The following is a 20,368-nucleotide window of genomic DNA, read 5'->3' on the forward strand; positions in this document are numbered from 1 at the left end:
TAAAAAGTTAGAGACCTTTAAAGGGAAAGAAGGGGAAGGAAATATTTAACATTTTCATATAATACCTCTTAGTTCTCCTGAAGGATAAGATTAAAAACTAACATTCTGCTTCAAAAGTTAATTAGTGGTGAGATACTAGCAAAAGTTCTCTCTGTTAAATTCCTCACCTTATAGAAGTAACCAGTAAATAGAAAATAGTGTCTTAACTTTTTCTAGACTAGAGAAAGTACCATGAACAAAATGACCTAATTAGGAAGCAAGAACATCTTTTAATTTCAACATCTGAAATATAATAATCAATGGTAAAATGTTACTTTCTTCTGCAATAAAGAATAGTAGATTTTCATGCTGCTGTATGCATATATATAACTGTGATACCATTTTACTTTAACTTCACTACATATGTGCATTAATAATAATACTGGGTATTAAGTCACATTGGTTGAAAAACCCTAAAGGGCCATATATATTCAAAATAAAAATTATAATGGATTATTTAAAAAAGATCTCAGTGCCATAGGTCATAGGACTAGTTCTTTTCATGCATCAAATTTAGATGAAAAATTTAGATCCTTAAATATCAGTGAGAACAAAGGAATCGCAAACTAAAGGCTTTCCTGAAGTTGAAAAATGGAAAGAAAATATTCCATGAAGGAAACAAAAAATTAAACAACATTCAACAGGAAGATGAGACCTAGAAAATCAGTACCAGAATGAAGTTTGCCTGCAGGCATTAATTTCACTCTCAAGACAATGACTGACTGTGAGACACTGTTTAAACTTAAGAGTGCTACAAAGGCACTTCAGTGATAGCATATAATCAAACAGCAAGAAAACAAAACAAAAGGACAAATACCTAAACAGAAATTAATGGGTACATTTAAAAATGCATTTCTCTAAACTATTGGAAAAGTTTAATAAATACTATAGTAATAATAAACTAATAAAAGGAAAGACAAAATTGAGATAAGCCTGAACTTTTGGACCTACATGAAGTATTTTTAAAAATTATTGTTATTATTTTTTAGACAATTGGGGTTAAGTGACTTGCCCACGGTCACACAGCTTGTAAGCATCAAGTGTCTGGTCTGAGGCCCAATTTGAATTCGGGTCCTCCTGACTCCAGGGCTGGTGCTCTATCCACTGCGCCACCTAGCTAACCCTTAAAATTATTTTAAATGCAAAATGACTACAGAATGAAGCTGCAGTATCAAATACTAAAATATAACTAACAATAAGGGCTAGATGACATTTATTAATGCCATAGTGATCCAATTAAAGCAAAAGCTGTTTCTTGACATCACCAATTAGATTTCAGTTAAGTCTCTAGTGAAAATCTGCAAAGTAATAAATAGCACTAATGCTTGAAAATAGAATAAAACCAGTAGGAACTGAACACTAAATTGCCTTGCAGTTTTGTAAGATTATACCCTTTTTTAGTGATGATTTTAGATATTTAAAAGATTATATAACTCATAACATTCACAAACTGATTCACTCATTCATTCATTGGAAGCCATATACCAACTAAGTGGGTAAACTAATGTCTTAGTGAACCTGGAAATATTAAGTAAACTATTCTCCCAAAATGTTGTATGATTTAATAATGTATGTTTTTACTGGCATTATTCATGGGTTTGGGGAGAGGCTGGGCAGAAGGAGGGGATAGAAACAACAGGTCCCCTAGAACAGAAAATCCATTAAGCACCCAAACATAACCACTGGGGTAAGTTTTGCTTTTGCTATCCAACAAAAATAAAGAGGTGGAAAGAAATTTATTTCTGTTTCAATATTTTGGAAAAGCAATAAATGCTATCGTATGTACCTTTTATATTTGTTAAGTAAGTAAAAATATTAAAACCAAAGACCCATAAAATGTGCTTGCTTAAAACACTTCTTAAGTAATTGATCCAGAAACCATTCCAAAGGTCATTGCAAAGAGAAGCTTCAATCTGAGAATCTCATAGTCATAACGATAGCACAAAATTGGCTGGGAAGAATGTGGTCCATTTTAAACAATTTGCTTAAATTTTTACATTAAGCTTTATACTTCCAGTTTAAAAACTTAAGATATCTAAAAATAATAAAATTTTTTGTAAACATTTTCACTGTTCTAAGTGCTATCCAATTTGTAGGCCATGATAAAGCTAATTTTAGAAATAATAGAAGGCACTTTTCTACTTCTTAGAATTAAAAAATAAACAGTATGACAGTGTACATGTTGTAACTTGTATCTGGAATAGTTCTGGACAAAGGAAAAAGGCTAGATACTTTTCCAAAAACACAGATACACCTGGCTTTCACCAAAAGAAAATCCAAACAGGAAAATTCACTTGAAACTTCTAACTCAATCTTTTTTTCTGAAATACCAGTGTTACACTTGGCAAAAGGAGGTATTTTCCTCTTTCATTAAAAGTTTTACATAGGCTAGCCAATGCAGTGATGAGGGAAGCTGAACCAATGACATGATTTGAAGTATATTGCAGAAGTCCACGGAAAGTTTTCAAATATGAAAGGGTGGTTAAGGTCCACAAACTTTTACTCAAAATGTGGCAGATTCTTGCATTGATATTTCTGTAAGAAGTCCCACCATAAAACTAAAAAAATAATAATTGTAAAATTATTTTAAAAATGTATAAACACAAAATGAATTTTAACAGCTTTTCTTTAGTAAATTGTTATAAATTACAAATAATTTTTATAAACAAGCCTCCCCAACTTGCATTTTGTTTTAAAGTAATAACTTTATATCATACAAATAAAGAAATTTTCAAGTATGAAAAGTGCATTATTGCAATAATACTTCTTTGCAAGTCCAAAAATCTTGTTTTATAATAAAACTGTAAAGTGTAAAAAAAAAAAAAAGAAAAGAAAAGAAAAAAAAGAAAACAATCAGTGCCATCTATTGAAGAAGTCCATCATTTTCTTAAAATGTTGCTTAGCAAGTTGCAGAGAAAGACATTTGGAAGCAACATGTAATTGAAAAGAAGCTACTTGTGTTTTTGTCATTTTACATTATTAATGTATTTTCCCCTTCACATACAGGAAGTCATACACTATATAATGTTGGTCTGAGGCACCATCATCCATTCTGTGCAGCAGCAACTTGCATATTTCCAAATTCCTCTTCTTCTTCATATGTACGTTTCAAGCTGCCTAAAAGTTATAACATAAACAGAACATAAACTGGGCTTTTAAATAGTTCAGTTGTTACTATGCATTCAGGTGTTCCAGGAAAGTCTAATCCCGTGTACTTAACTATGAAAAGTCATTGGGAGACTGAAGACTTGCATGGCAGAGTAAAGTTTTTTTACAACTATTTTAAATTCTTATGTGAGATGTCTATCTTAAAAACTGTGTCTTAAAATACTTTAAAGAAAGGAAGGAATTGTAATTTTATAATGTTTTGGACCTTTGTGCCCCTAACAACTAATTTAAGTCAGCTCTTTCTAGCAGGAATGGAAATATGGAAAGTCTTCTAGTATTTTCAGGGATCTGGGGGAAAATAATATTCAACTTAGGCATTTAATGTTTTTTTACATTATTTTGTTATAATAGTGATGTACAGTGTGTACAGTATATTAGGTGCAGCTGTAATCAATAGTGCCAAAGAGCATGAGAAATCATTTCATAGTTGCTACCTTCAGATGAGGAATCTATTATATTCAGGAAGTTTTCTGAGATACAGGCATCTTTTAAAGAATATCCTTTCAAATAGGAGCCATTATCACTAAAAATCAAAAATTTCCACAACTATTTAGAATGCTCCCTAACAAAAAGCAAGAGAAATTTCTTTATCTCAATAAAGGAAAAACTGCAGGGAATGAGGAACAAATTAAATAGGTCAAGAGAGGCAGCTTCATCACCAAATACTCTTGCCTTATATTACTTGCAGTAGTTCCAAAGAATAGTCCCTAAGGGCCATATTATAATGGGGTAGATACTGATGAATATCCTATGTTAGTTCAATGGGAAGATTCAAACATGAAAATAATTGATCTTGTACTCTGATAAAATATAAGAGATTAATTTTTCATAGGAAATATCTTCTTTACCAGCAGCAGAACTATTTATGTACTTTTATTTTCTAATATTCATTTTCTTGTTGCTGTGTGTGTACTAGAAGTCAGAAGACCTGAGGTCTAGACCTGGTTTTACTACTAATTATGTGACATGTTTAACTTCTCATTGAGTTTCCTCATTTACTAAATGTGGATTTTGTAGAGAAGGGAGGTGTACATAACTAGACAACCTTTAGGATGCAGAGTAGTTGCCCAATCTGCACTGGTTCTGATCACTGAGATGAGCTCTCTACACCAATACAATCACAGGTTTGGGCAAAAATAAAAGCAAGGTTCAACTAATCACCTGGCAAATCCCCCCAAATCTTCAAATATTTTAACCACAAACTAGTTGTGCTATATGGAAAGAAAATAGCATAAGGAAAAAAAAATTTGTGGTTCAAACCTGTGATTTCAATGCAGATCTGCAACTTGTCCACAATTGAAAGACTGACTTGCCCACTGTCACACAGTATGTAACGAAGCAGATTATAAGGCCATCCCTTTATCCACTATATCACATTTTTCTCTCAAGAAATTACGTCAAGTGAAAGTGAGTCACTGAAGACTATATTTTAATAGCCTACCACAATGATAGGCTGGCAGATAATAAATATTGCTTAATTCATATTTAGTTTAGAAATAAATGTACCATCTGTGGAACAGAAATGCATTTTAAGAAAATTTTAATGGCATTGAACTATAGGAGACTTTCAGAAGTTCTTCACCTTGGGTCCATGAATTTGTTTTAATATTTTGATAACTATTTCAGTAATTGGTTTCCTTTGTAATATATAAATTCCTTTATGCATTCAAAGATAGGGTTCATAAACTTCACCATACTAGATGGCCAAAAGGGTCTGTGACATAAAAAAAGGGTTAAGAACCCTTGCCCAATTAATTGATTAATCAAACTAATTAATTAGGTGGCTAAATGGTTTTTTAGTCAACTCTAACAGGGCATGACACCAAAAGTTGATGGAAAAATATTAGTTCTGATGTACACCTTACATACATAATTTTCATAATGATTCACTAACAAATTATTTATTTTTGGCAACTTAATGTTCTAATGAAGCTGTTTTCCTTACCTGAAAGTTACAACTGCTTAGTATTGGTTCAGGTGAACAAAAACAATACTAATTTATATCACCTTCCCTGTGAACTTAAGAGAAAATTCTCACCTGTAGTACCGGACTGAACAGATAATGATCTTTCCAGTTGCAGTGGTGACATCATCTGTATGGTTAATTTTGCTAGATAAATGGCTTCATATTCCTATTTGAAAAAAAAAATTATTGTAAATGTGCACAATGAATTTTTCCATGCCTACAACAGCAAAACACATACAACGAATTCTCCATTTTAAAATAAGGTATATGGCTGGGATTTATAGTTGCTAAAAACCAAATATTATTAGATTTACAAACTGCATCACACTAGTAACTTAGTGACTAACAAATCAAGGAGGCACAGTCATGAGACATAAGAGCTGAGTTCCAAAACTGTATTCTCCATTTCCAGTTAGCTGGCTATATGGGTTTAATCAGCTCTGAGGATTATTTCTGTAAAATGGTGATAAGACCTGTTCTACCTTTCTCAGAGAATTGTTAAAAGAATCAAGTGAAATTCTGTGATACACCAATTAGATGCTACCAAATTAATATGGCACAATTGACAAGACAAAAAATCAATATTGGTTTTGCAATTCCTTAAAATCAAGAATTGTGAATCAAGGACGTTCAATCAAGCATTTATTAAGTGCCTATATAAGCCAGAAATTCTGGTAAGTGCTAGGGAAACAAAGACAAAAGTGAAACAGTTCCTGCACTCAAGAAGCAAGGGGAACAACATATACATATAGGGCTATACAAAATGGTAACCTTAGAGAAGGCACAAGCAGTTAAAGGTAATAGGAAAGGCCTCATACAGAGAATAGAGCTTAAACTGAGGATGAAGGAAGCCAGGGATTTATTACAAGAGGAGGTAAATCATTCCAGGCATTAAGGACAGCAAGTGAAAAAGCACAGAGACAGGAAATGGAATACTGTGCATGAGAAGCAAGAAGCCTGAATTGCGGAATGCATGGAAAGAGGTAATGTGTAAAGGCTTAAAAAAAAAAATAGGCAGGGCTATATCGTGAAGAGCTTTAAATGGCAGAGGAATTTATATTTAATAGGGAGCCAGTGCAGTTTACTAAATGGGGGGGGGCACAGTGGGATTTGACATGGTCAAATTTGCACTTAAGAAAACTACTTTATTCGCTCTGTGGAAGATGGATTCAAATTGAGAGACACCAAGTAGTAAGCTATTGCAATAGTTCAGGCAAGAGGTACTGAGGATCTGAAATACGGTGATAATTGTGTGAATGGCTACTTGGATACAAGAGATGACAAGATCTGTCAAATGACTAGACATTTGGCATGAAGGAGTGAGAAATTTAGCATAAGTGACATTATGAACCTGGGTGACTAGAAGAATGGTGATGCTTTTGATGGAAATAGGGAAGTTTGGAAGAGGGGTGGTTTGGGAGGAATGATAATGGATTTGCTTTGCAACATATTGAGTTTGTGATGTTTGAAAATCCAGTATAGGAAATTGGTGATGCTGGACTAAAGCTTGAAATGAGTGTAAAAAGAAGTGAGGGATTCTTTGAGATAGAGCAGAGGGAGTGCATTCTAGGCACTGGAACAACCAATGCAAAAGGCATAGAGTCAGGAAATGAAGTTTCATATATGAGGAACAAAAAAAAGCACAGTAAAGTGAGTAATATGTAATGAGACTGGAAAGATGTGTCCTTACACAGATTATAAAGGTTATAAAGGGCATAAAAAGTGAAAAAGGAACAAGTTTAAAAGCAAGCATAAGCTCTGTAGCCCTACCACCAGGAATGGAGTACGGTCTCAGTTTCATCTCTATGTCCAATCTGAAACCTCCAAGCAGGAGCCCTAGACCAAAAAAAAGGGAACCTGCAGAGCTTTCCAGTGGCTAAGTCAAGCAGCAGTCTACTGATACTCCAACCAGGGGCAAGCCCATAGCTCAGATACCAACACAAGTCAGAAACCTGCAGAATAGAAGGGCACTGATCAGACTTTGCCCTGGCTAAACCCTTCTGGGAACACTGAAAGCTTTAACTGTCCCAGCATGGAATTCAGTATCCTCATCCCTTCCTGAATGACCTCAAGTGAGCAACAGCAGGAACAGCCCAGTCATTCTCTCCAGAAGTGCACACAGCTCAGCCAGGTTCAAAGTCAGAAAGTATGAAGAATGAGTAAATGGAAAAAGACCTTCCACGGTGACAGGGATGTTCAAGGCACAAATCTAGAAGAAGAGAAAACATCAACATGCAAGGCCTCAAAGAAAAAGTTTGGGCACAAGTTCAACTAGAATTCCTGGAAGAGATGATGCAACAGTTTAAAAAAAAAAAGTTAAAAAGTTTTTTTAAAAGCTTAAAAAAAGTTTGAAAAGTTTTTATAAATGAAATCAGAGCAGTAGAGGGAAAAAGTGGAGAAGAAATAAGAGCTATGTAAGACAGAACTAGAAAGGGAATTAACAGCTTGGCATGAGAAATATGAAAACTTAATTAAGAAACAAATTCTCTGAAAATTATGGTGGACCAGAAAGAAGATGATGACTCAAGATAGTAAGTCATATCAACATACATGGTATACCAACAAGGTGAAATTGTTCCTTTTCAAAGCCATACAAACAGGTCTCCAAACCTTTTTTGAACACATATCCCTATCAGTAAAAAAATTTTTGAGCATGTACTTGCATTGAGTATATTTCCTTATTTATAATTATACATACTACTATAATAAATATTACATACATTATAGAATATTCACAAAAGTAGAAATTCTTAAAAGGATGATATAAAGATGAAATAGTATTTGATCCTAGAGTCAAAGGGGAGCCACTGAATAGTGAAGTGACATGGTCAGATCTGTACCGTAGAGAAATAACCTTGGCAGCTGTGTGGAAGGTAAATTGAAGAGGAGAAGGATATGAGGCAAGAGGACCAATCAGGAGACTACTGCAGGAGTTCAGAAAAGAGGTGGTGGTTGTAAAGAAGAGGACAGATATGAGATGTGGAGGCAGAACCAACAAGATTTGGAAACTGACTACTATGTAGAATAGAATATGACACTCAGGTTGTGACTAGAAGATTGGTGGTGCCCACAAGAGTTAACAGGGAAGTATGGTAGCCAAGTGAATTGGAGAGAAAAGTAACAATGAATATCTATGATTAAGATCACAATCCATCAATGACTGCTCATCCTATGTAACTCATTCGGACCCACTCAAAATGAAAAGGGTTGAGGCTCTCATTTGTTTCTGCCTTTCAGTGAGTACCTACCCATTGATCTGGTGATCTGGGGGTGAATTTTTTTAATAGCTTCTGCAGATTTGCTGTGAGCAGTGGATAATTTAGGTTATAGCTTTCCTAACAGGCTTGAAACTCACCTCAGAAAAAAGAAGGTAAGGAAAACTTGTACAACAAAGGGAAACAATGAAGTGGGTGAGTGCTAGGGGATAAGGGTAAGTGTGGGTGTGTTAGAGACAAGCTGTCTTCCCACTTTTTCCTACTGGCAAGGCCCAGGTCATTCTTACTGTGGAGACCACTAATATAAAGGCTCCAGTGTGGTAAGTACTATGGATATCACCTTCATTTTACAGATAAGGAAACAAGTATCAGAGAGGCAAATAATTTGCCCATGGTCACATGGTTATTTAAGTGCAATAGGAAACCACGTATCTTGACTCCAAGTCAAGCATCTTTCCACTCTACCATGTTGCCTCCCTAATCCTGTAAATTAAATAAAAACTTGTCTAATCCTGCTTTTCTTATTATAGAATAGAAATCATTCGAGGTTAGTTGTTTCTAAGTTTCAGGGTAGTCAAATGCCTCTAAGCTATTTCTCTCATCTACTATCTTTCTTTTAAATGAGTTTTTTTTTGTTTCATAAAATTTTTGATACCTTTTTTCTTTACATCATCTTGTATTTCCTATAATACATCATCCTTTATTTCCAAATACATCCCTCCCTTCATGCCTTATAACAAAGAATTTTTAAAAAAGGTGGAGGAGGTAGATCACCAAAACTAATCCACAGTTAGTCTCCCACCTCAGCAAAAAAGGAAGGTGGGTACATTTTCTTATCTCTTTTTTAAGGACAAGCTTGGTCACTGTAAGTACCTAGTGTTCAGTTTTGGTTCAACAAGGATTTTAAATTAGTATCACTGTAATAAAAATTACGATGAAGTCACAGAATTTAAGATTTGGAAAGAGTCTCAGCAATCACCTAATCCAAACCATGCCCTGTAAGAATCCCCACTATAACATAGCTAACAATTAGTCATTCATCCTCTACTAAAAGACATTCAAAGAAGGGAACCTCTGAAGGAATTCCATTTCACTTCAGCATAGCTCTAATTGTTAGAAGTTTTTCCTGGCATCAGGTCTAAATTGACCTCTTTGCTCTTGATTATGCCTCTTGGACCAAACAGAACAAAACTAGCCCACCTTTTACATGACAGCATTTGAAACACTTGAACATAACTGTCGTGTTTCTCTGAGTCTTCTCTAATGCAGGGTAAACACCCCCAGTTTCTTCAACTGTCCCCTCATTTGTCATAGACTTATGGCTCTTCACCATCCTGGGCCCCCCCCCCCCCCGGGCATTATCAATCTCCTCTAACTATGGCACCTAAAACTGAACATTATACTCCAAACAAGGTCTGGTGAGGGCAGAGTAAAGAGAGACTATCAACTACTAATTTTTTATAAGTTATGCTTCTCTTAATGCAGCCCATGACTGTATTAACTTTTATCTGCCACATCACACTGACTCATATTGATCTTGCTCCCAAATCTTTTTCAGACAAACTGATAATTCTGACTTCATCTTCTAGTTGTGAAATTTTTTTGTACCTACATGTAAGTTTCCATATTTTACTTTGATTTCATTTTATTAAATTTAGCCCAATATTTTAGCCAGTTAATATCTCTTTGGATCCTGGTGTATCCACTGTAGTCCTTCTCAGCTTACTGTCATCTGTCATATTTGGTGACCATGCCAACTATGTTTTTATCCAAGTAATAAAAATGTTAAATTTTTATAAAAAATGTTAACTAGCACACATCCCTAGGGTATCCCCTTGAAAACCTCTTGTCAACCTGACATCAAACCATTAATCAAAAAGTATTTATCAATTTATCAATCAACATTACTTAATCAACAAGAACCTACTATGGTGACATATGTGTCATATATGACATTTAGTTAGAAAGAAAGCATTCAGTAAATGCTTATTATGTGCCAGGCACTGTGCTAAACATGGGTATATATGTACATAAAAGGAATCGATCTCTATTTGCAGAGGGCTGACATCTGTAACTATTCTTTGATTCCTGCCAATCAACTTGTTCTGAATCTATCTAACTGCATTATTGCCTAGTCTACATCTATATATAGTAGAGTAAGAGGGATACTATAGTAATTTGGTATAGTAAATCAGTGAGATACTATAGTACTTTAAAGATGTTAGAATCAGAGGGGCAGCTAGGTGGTGCCCTGAAGTCAGGAGGACCTGGGTTCAAATCCGGCCTCAGACCAAACACTTGATATGTACTAGCAGTGTGACCTTGAGCAAGTCACTTAACCCCGATTGCCTCACTAAAAAAAAAAAAAAAAAAAAGATCTTAGAATCAAATACAGCACTCAAGCTATAGCTACCATTACACTGGCAATCTTACCTAATTACGCAAATGCCTAAATGAAGAATAAGAGGAGTGACAGAAGTTACCTGAAGCTGATGGACAAACCCGGCATTAGGATTAATACAGAACCTTCTTTCTTGAACATATGTAAATGCCTCCCTTAAAAATAAAAAGAAAATGCTAAAAAAAGATGTACCATTAAGTGTCATGAATTTATAATTCTTTCAGAAATATTGCTTTATAAAATAAAGTATCACTGCACAGTGATGAAATAAAGAAATCAATGGACATGGTATCAAGCAGGACCTGAAATCAAATCCTGCCGCAACAATTATTAGCTATGTCAACACTAAGTACATCACTTATTTAATCTCTCTGAGCCTTATTTCTCTCATCTATAAAACAAGGTTAATTCAATTTACACTACCAATTTATAGGACTGTTATGAAGAAACTTCCCACACCAAAGATTATTGCTAAGACCAGTTTTCATGTATATTCACATCATATTTCTATCTAGATAGAAGACTGAAAATTTGTCTTGAGCAGAATGATACTTATACTTTGCAACATAGCCAATGTGTAAATTCATTCTGCTTCACCATACATATTTGTTACAAGGGGTTTCTCTCTCTTTTTTTTGGATGAGGGTATTGGCTTCCAAAAAAATATGAGAAGACAGAAGGCCAGAAGGAATCACAGACAAGCAGGGAGGCTTTAACAGTTATATGTTGAATTTATTCTATACTTAAAAAGTAAAGCAAATGCTGCATAGTAGAAATTTACAGTTTCATAGACAAATGAACCCTTCCTTTTATTCTACAATGGAAATGGAAACGTTCATTTTATTTCATGTTTGTCAAGTTCAGAATACATTTTTTTTAATAAGGAAGATTATCTTGGGTGAGAAAAATTAGCTACCTACATTTATATTTAAATAGAAGCTACACTTTTCAACCCTAAGTCACAGGAAAAGAAAACTAGCCTTTGAAATGTATCAAATGTAAAACATTTATTAGCTCACCAAAATATTTTTTTAATCTATCTGTTCAGTACCAGTGTGGTATACAAAGAGCCTTCCGTATGCTTTCTTCTCTTTTTGATGTAAATTTAAATGGCATCATTAAAAGTTCTAAAACTTTCTTACTCCTTTCAAGAAAATTGACCACACAGTTAAATGTAAGCAGTTGATCAATAACTATAATAGCACTTTTCTCACTATGTAGACCCAGTCAACATTATGCCAAAGTTCCTTTTTGCTACAAAGACTAAATTGACTAGGCTGTGGAATACTTTCTTACCTGTATTTCACTCCAAATGTTTCCATGATGTATGCAATAACTAAGGCAGCACTGAAAAGAAAAATACTTTTAGGATAACTAGTCAAAATTACTCATTAATTAAATATTTTACACAAAGGGTAGCCTCATACCTTCTGGAAATTCCTGCATTTCCATGGACAAGAACTCTTCCTAAAAAATGAGAATTTTGTATTCTAGTTAGACATCAACTAAAATACATTAATCATTTCATAAAGATAATTCACAAAGAAATAGTCCCTCTCTTTAAAAAAGGCTTCTGAAAAAGAAACACACTTCTTTAAAGATTTTATTTAAGAAAGCCTCTTCAACCCATGATATTTGTACAAATTTACATATTGAGTTTGGACTTTCTTTTTTTAATGTTAAATGTGATTTTACTGGTATAGGGAACCCCCAAGAGGAACTTCCTCTATCAAATCAATCAGTAGCATAATATTATAATTAAACCATGATAATGCTGGACACATCAACAAAATTCTATGAAGACAGTTGAAAAAGGTCAGAAAACAAGAATAATCACCACTAAAACAATCTCCATCCTTGTAAAAATGACAATAAACTTGCTATATCTTACATTCTAAATCAGTAACCAAGCAATTCAGATGTTTAAAAAAATGCTTTGAATCTTCTCCACTGATAATTAAAATTAATTAAGGAAAGGAAATAAGATTTACCTCCTGTTTGTAAACTTCCATCAATAAATTCTTTAGTCTGAAGATAAAAAAAAATAGGTTGCAAAAAAAGAAAACAATTAAGATCTACAAAAAATAAATCACATATAACTGAGAATAGTTCAAAGATATAAATATTTTAAAAATAATAAAGTTGCAGAATTTGGGGGTGTTTTTCATTTTCAAATATTAAACATTTTACTATTTTTAAGTAACTAATGAAGGCTAACTTTGTTCACTTGACAAGTTAAATTCTACCAACAAAAGAACTACAGAATGATAGCGTCCCCAAAAGACTATACATAAAAAAAAAACTATTTTAAGTAGTTTTATAACAAAAATATCAAATATATCTAGAATTCCTAAGGAATTAATAATTATAGTTATATGAATTTTCCTGACAGCTGAAAACAATGAAGGAGTTCATGGTAAGTAAAAAGGCTGCTATATATTACCAAAAAAAGACTTATGAAGTATGATAACCACAGTAAAAAAATGTCATAAAAGAAATGAACAAGTGAAAATGATGGGCTAGTCATACGACAAGAGCAAGGGCTAGCTAGCCAATGGAGAGTCCCTGTGCTTGTAAAAGTGGCCCCCCTGCATGTTAGGTAGGACTGTATGGGAAAACATAGATAAGAATCACATATGATCAAGTAGCATGCAATCTGTATCCTTAGTAGGAGCATACATAGCAATGAGGTCATGGGTACATTTAAGTATTTTATTAAGTTTTTAAAATGCAAATCTAAGTGCACACTATGTTCTATTTTGTTTAATGGTATAAGGAAAGGGACTAGACCTTTGATATCATGGGTATAAGGAACTCCTGTATGATGAAATTCCCTCTACCAATGAAGATTGAAATCTTTTTTGTAACTTTCTTGTAACTTTTTAAGAGGTTAAGCAATTTGCCTAGTTTCATAGCCAGTATGTCAGAGGTAGAACATAAGTTGAGATCTTCCTGACTCCAAAGCCAGTATTCTATCCACTATGCCATGCTTCCTCATTAAACAGTATAGTCAATTAACAAGTATTTTTAAGAGCCTACCATGTGCCAGACACTGTACTAAGTACTGTATATCATACTAAACAAAATATATTTGCTTTTGGATGGATCAGTGTCATCATTATTAAAAAAAAAAAAAACTATGAGGGGCAGCTAGGTGGCGCAGTGGATAGAGCACTGGCCCTGAAGTCAGGAGGACCTGAGTTCAAATTTGGCCTCAGACCAAGCACTTGACACTTACTAGCTGTGTGACCCTGGGCAAGTCACTTAACCCCAGTTGCCTTAAAAACAAAACAAAACAAAACAAAACTATGATATGCTGCATTTAACTGTGGATAATGTGGCAGACAGAGCTGAATAGCTATGGCCCCAGCAGAAGTTCTCTCAGGCTCTTGATGACAATTTGCTTGTGTTCATTTGTCTCTTTTTCATACAGTCAAACACGTAAGAGGGCATGACTTCCTAGGAAGTATAACATAGCTGATATAAATGAGTGAATCAAAGGTTGCACACTTCTTTCAAAAGGTTTTCCCACTCTCCAAAAGTTAGTATCACCAATGCTACTAATGTCCTCTGATTCATGAATACCATTCAAAACATGTATGATTTCTATAGCACTAACACAAAATGGTGTTAAAGAACTTCCTTGTCAGATCGTACCCACTCCTCTGTTTCTGATCTACTATTTCTTCATGACATGACCATCTTAAGAATCTGGGTTAAGGTGCTATGGAGAATTTACTACAACATTTAAGAATGTTTCATCACTGTCATTAGATTACAACATTATTTTTATTTATTTACTTTTAAACCAGGTCGGCCTATCTCACCCAAACTGGAAGTATAACAATCACTCATGGGCCTAATTTCTGCTGATTGGCATGGAAGCTTTGACCTGTTCTATTTCTAACCTGGGTTCACACCTTCCTACACAGCCTGGTGGGCCCCTATTTTAAAGGCTCACTATAATGGTGCTAGACTTAATTTGGATACCCAATCAGTTTTTGCCCACTGCAAGACTAAGCTATCTACTAGTCTTAGCCTTCCTGGGAGCAGGGTTTGCGGTGCCTTTATATGAAGTCAGATGATAACACTTCTGAAAACTAAGCTAGTTTTTCCAAGCCCTCTATAATGTTTAGAACAAAGAACATTAAAAACTATATCTTTAATGTTACAGCATTTCAAAGCTCTACCTAAATGCTGAACCAGTTTCCTCAAGAAAACTCAAACAATACCCCTGTGTCCAACAGGCTGAATCAATGAGGTAACAGGTGGCAGTCAGAAAGATGTTAAAAATATTCCTAGATGCCTTTTCAGGGTGAACTGAATGCCATTGTCTGGCATTAGGAAAAAGTTATCCTGTCAGTGATATGCCTACGGGCACAGTGATGCTCTTAAGAGGCTGAGATCTAAAATGACTGTCCATATATATAATACTGCAGAAGTGTCCTAATATTTAATGTGCTTTTACTGAGGTACAATGATAGTCTGAGACATAACTAGCCCTGTTAGAACTATAGAAACAAATTATAAAATGAAAAGCTCCCAGTCTCTGGGAAAATACTAACAAAACAAAATAAACCTATGGACATTACTGAAGTTTGCTGTAATGTTAAAGATATTCAACTTTTTTTTTATTTTTAGTTTTCAACATTTACTTCTACAAGATATTGAGTTCCAAATTTTCATCCCATCTCGCCCCTCCCCCCATCCCAAGATGGCATGCATTCTGAATACCCCTTCCCCTAGTCTGCCTTCCCTTCCATCTCTCCCCCCCTTCCCCTTCTATTTTCCTGTACGGCAGATTAGATTTCTGTACCCCATTTCCTGTATTCCTTATTTCCCAGTTGCATATGAAAACATTTTTTTTAAACATGTGTTTTTAAAACTTTGGGTTCCAAATTTTCTCCCTTTCTCCCTCCCCACCCACCCTCATTGAAAAGGCAATCAACTCAATATAGGCTATATATGTGCAGTTATGCAAAACATTTCCATAGTAGACATGCTGTGAAAAACTAACTCTATTTCTCTTATTCCTATCCCGCCCCACCATTTATTCTATTCTTTATTTTGACCCTGTCCCTCCTCAGAAGTATTTGCTTCTGATTACCCACTTTCCCAATCTGCCCTCCTCTCTATCATCCCCCTACTCTCTTGTCCCCTTCCCCTCCCATTTTCCTGTAGGGTAAGACAGATTTCCATACCCAATTGAGTGTGTATGTTATACCCTCCTTAAGTCAAATCCTACGAGAATAAGATTCACTCATTTCCTCTCACCTTTCCCCAGTTCCCCTCCACTGTAAGAGCCTTTTCTTTTCTGTTTTTTTTTTGTGAGATAATTTACCCTGTTCTACCTTTCCCTTTCTTCTTCTCCTAGTATAATCCTCTCTCACCCCTTAATTTTATTCTCCAGATATGACCCCTTCATCTTCAACTCACCCTGTGCCCTCTATCTATCCATCTATCTATGTATATATATACATACACATAATTTTTTCCCTCCAACTACCGTAATACTGACAAAGGTCTCATGAGTTACAAATACCATCTTTCCATGCAGGAGTGTGAACAGTTCAACCTTAATAAGTCTCTTATGATTTCTCTTTCCTGTTTACCTCTTCATGTTCCACTTGAGTCTTGTATTGGAAAGTCAAATTTTCTATTCAGCTCTGGTCTTTTCATCAAGAATGCTTGAAAGTCCTCTATTTCACTGAATGACCATTTTTTCCCCTGAAGAATTATACTCAGTTTTGCTGGGTAGGTGATTCTTGGCTGTAATCCTATCTCCTTTGCCCTCTGGAATATCATATTCCATGTCCTGCGGTCCCTTAATGTAAAAGCAGCTAAATCTTGTGTTAGCGTGATTGTGTTTCCACAATACTTGAATTGTTTCTTTCTGGCAGCTTGCAATACTTTCTCCCTGACCTGGGAACTCTGGAATTTGGCTACAATATTCCTAGGAGTTTTCCTTTGGGGATCTCTTTCAGGAGGAGATCGGTAGATTCTTTCCATTTCTATTTTGCCCTCTGGTTCTAAAATATCAGGGCAGTTTTCCTGGATAATTTCTTGAAAGATGATGTCTAGGCTCTTCTTTTGATCATGGCTTTCAGATAGTCCAGTAATTTTTAAATTCTCTCTCCTGGATCTATTTTCCAGGTCAGTTGTTTTTCCAATGAGATATTTCACATTGTTTTCTAATTTTTCATTCTTTTGGATTTGTTTTACAGTGTCTTGATTTCTCATAAAGTCACTAGCTTCCAATTGCTCTATTCTAATTTTTAAGGAAGTATTTTCTTCAGTAATCTTCTGGACTTCCTTTTCCATTTGGCCAATTTTGCTCTTTAGGGCATTCTTTTCTTCACTGGCTTTTTGGACCTCTTTTGCCATTTGGGTTAGGCTATTTTTTAAGGTGTTATTTTCTTCAGTATTTTTTTGGGTCTCCTTTAGCAAGCTGTTAACTTGCTTTTCACATTTTTCTCGCATCACTCTCATTTCTCTTACCAGTTTTTCCTCTACTTCTCTTACTTGCTTCTCAAAATCCCTTTTGAGCTCTTCCAAGGCCTGGGGCTGATTCATATTTTTCTTGGAAGTTTTGGATGTAGGAGCTTTGACTTTGTTTTCTTCTTCTGGTTGTATGTTTTCATCTTTGTTATCAAAGTAAGATAATATAGTCTGACTCTTTTTGTGCTGCTTGCTCATGATCCCAACCAATTACTTGTTTTAAACTCTTTGTTAAGGCAAGAGTCTGTTTCCAATGTGGAGAATGTCCTGTCCCAAGCTTCGGGGGTTTGTACAGCTGTTTTCAGAGATACTTCTAGGGACCTGAAAAGTGTCAGTTCTTCCAAGGTGCTAAGATAAGGGGTGAAGTGTTTTCTCTCCACCACCACCACAACAAGCTCCACCATGCCAGTGTTCCTCCTTGCCCCAGGACTGCCCCTCAGAACTGTGACCCAGATCCAAGCCTAGGCAAAGCAAGAGATTCCTGCCTCAGCTCTGGCAAAGAGATCCTTGCAATCTGCCTCTGATCAGACACTTGATTCCCCCTCAGTCTGTGGGCCAGAAACTCAGAAGGCAGCCGTTGCCCTTGGGGTGGCTGAGATCTAGCTTCTTCTCTCACCACAGTCACAGACTTTTCCCACTAACCTTCTAAGTTGTCTTTTGTATTTGTGGGTTGAGAAGTCTGGAAACTGCCACAGCTGCCCGCAATTCAGTTCTCTGAGGCCTACTCCAGGGTCGCTGTGGCCTGCACGACCGTGCCAAACTGCCGCTCCTCTCCCCACCCGGCGCGATATACGTTTCCAATCAGCCATCCAGGTTGTCTTGGGCAGGAAATTTGTTTCACTCTGTCTTTTTGTGGGTTCTGTTGCTTTAGAATTTGTTTAGAGTCATTTTTTGCAGGTATTTGGAGGGGTTTGGGGGACAGCTCTAGCAAGTCACTGCTTTCCCTCCGCCATCTTGGTTCCAAGATATTCAACTCTTAAATATGCTTGGTTCTGTGACTACCTCAATAAGCCAATCAAATAACAAGCATTTATTAAATGCTAACTATGCATGCAATGTGCTAAGTACTGGGAAGACAAAGAAAAATAAAAATAATCTCTGCCCTCAAGGAACTTACATTCTAGTGGAGAAGACAGTTTGTGTCAAAAGTTGTAGAAAGGTCAAGAAGTATGAGGATTAAGAAAAGGTCATTAGGATTAGCAATTAAAATTATTAGCAATTTTGGAGAGATCAGTTTCAGTTGAAAAATGAGGCTGGAAGTCAGAATTCAGAAAATTAAGAAGAGAGTGAGAGGAAAGGAAGTAGAGGTAAGTCTTTTATGTACTTAATTATAAATATATTGTCTAACCTTTTGGGATCTTTTGAGACCTACTGCTTTGTGTCATCTGCATTTTTGATAAGCACATCACCTGTGATCTTATTCAATTCACAGATAATAATGTTAAAACTACAATGCCTAGTATAGATCCTTGGGGCACACCTCAAGACACTTCCTTCCAGAGTTGTCATATTAAACCAATTCTGAAAACAATCACACTGTACTACCAGTTAGCCCACATATTGTTAATATATGGCTATGTTATAATTCCCATAAAGAGAATCAAACTTTTCAAAGTCAATGTGATTGACAAAGAAAGTTACTCAGCAACTGGCAACATAATCAAGGATTTCCCACAACCAATAATATTCTAGTTAAACTGGAGCTACCTCTGTACTAGGGGAGGGAATATCGACATCAATGAGTTCACAGGTCCAATGTGAAAGAGCAAGTAATATTTATTGTTTTTTTGGTAGCCTCAGTACCTAGCATAATCCATGGCACAGAGTAGGAGTTTGATATTGCTTGTTGATTGATTAATCCATCTAAAAATCAAAAAGGGAAAACCACAGTATACCTTTGGTTTTCTTGAGTAGGCCATCCTTAAAAAGTGAGTATAAATTGGTTTCTATATAATGCTCATATATGCACCAATAAAATTTAATAACCAGTGTGTAATTTAAACATTCAAGGAAAGTTTGAAAAAGGTACTATAACCCTTAAAAACACTACAGAAATATGAATTATTGTTACTGGAGTTTTCTAGAAAGGCAGATTATTTTCTTAGATAAACTGTAGAGTTCCATTCAAAACTAAGTTACAGTAAGGCTCAATTGTGATACATACCACTGGGAAAAAACGTATTATATTTTCAACTGGATTATCGGCAATATCCAGTACCAAATACCTGAAAGTAAAATAAGCAATTTAGAATTAAATTATCTTTATGCAGAGTAACAAAAAACAGCTAATAATGAACATTTCTTAGACCTTAACTATAAAATATATTAAAAGAATGCAAAATTTAGGAGAATAGAATTAATATTCAGTATTCATAATACACCTCATATTGCTTCATAAATATTCTCAAAGTATTCTTTTAACATGTACAGGACTATGATAAATAACATCATTCCCAATTTACAGAAGAATCAAATGACACATGGAGGTTAAATATCTTAGTCAAGTTAAAAGACAACATTGAAAAATACATTTCTCCTTGGTCTCAGTCTTAGCCTAATGATTTTTTAAAATAGTATTTTTCTCCCAATACATCAAGACAATTTTTAGCATTAATATTTATTTATTTATTTGATGACGCGATCTGGGTTAAGTGACTTGCCCAGGGTCACACAGCTAGTAAGTGTCAAGTGTCTGAGGCCGGATTTGAACTCAGGTCCTCCTGACTCCAGGGTCAGTGCTCTATCTACTACACCACCTAGCTGCCCTCCAGCATTAATTTTTAAAAAGATTTTTGAATTCCAAATTTTTCTCCCTCCCCCTTTCCTACTAATGATTTTTTTAAAAAACATACAACTTCTTAAAAGGAACATCCTAATAAAACTTGGTATTTGTTGCTCTTTATTTTGTATCCACAGGTCACAACATAGTTCTTAGTGCTCTTAATAAATGTTCACTGACAGGACACCTCCCAAGTTGGAAGAGTAGAAGCTCAGTTCTCTGTCATAACTATTTTGCAAAATCCTAAAATACGCACCAGACCAATTCTTGACTGGAGATTTAAAAAAAAAAAATCATAGTGG

The 20,368-nt window shown here is 35.2% G+C and overlaps 1 protein-coding gene across 1 annotated transcript in view; it reads right to left on the bottom strand.

The window, feature by feature from the left end:
* Positions 1 to 20,368, bottom strand: part of STYX (serine/threonine/tyrosine interacting protein) — a 49,073-nt gene that overhangs the window by 1,282 nt on the left and 27,423 nt on the right. Inside the window, exons 5-11 of the mRNA XM_027861120.1 lie at positions 19,452 to 19,512; positions 12,781 to 12,817; positions 12,217 to 12,256; positions 12,086 to 12,136; positions 10,872 to 10,944; positions 5,246 to 5,339; positions 3,044 to 3,156 (exon numbers count right to left, since the gene is read on the bottom strand). Coding sequence (XP_027716921.1) covers positions 3,083 to 3,156; positions 5,246 to 5,339; positions 10,872 to 10,944; positions 12,086 to 12,136; positions 12,217 to 12,256; positions 12,781 to 12,817; positions 19,452 to 19,512 — 430 coding nt within the window. The 3' untranslated portion in view covers positions 3,044 to 3,082. The remainder of the gene's footprint in view (positions 1 to 3,043; positions 3,157 to 5,245; positions 5,340 to 10,871; positions 10,945 to 12,085; positions 12,137 to 12,216; positions 12,257 to 12,780; positions 12,818 to 19,451; positions 19,513 to 20,368) is intronic.

This window comes from Vombatus ursinus, unplaced genomic scaffold (genome assembly GCF_900497805.2).
Source record: "Vombatus ursinus unplaced genomic scaffold, bare-nosed wombat genome assembly UNPS02014449.1, whole genome shotgun sequence".
NCBI lineage: Eukaryota > Metazoa > Chordata > Mammalia > Diprotodontia > Vombatidae > Vombatus > Vombatus ursinus.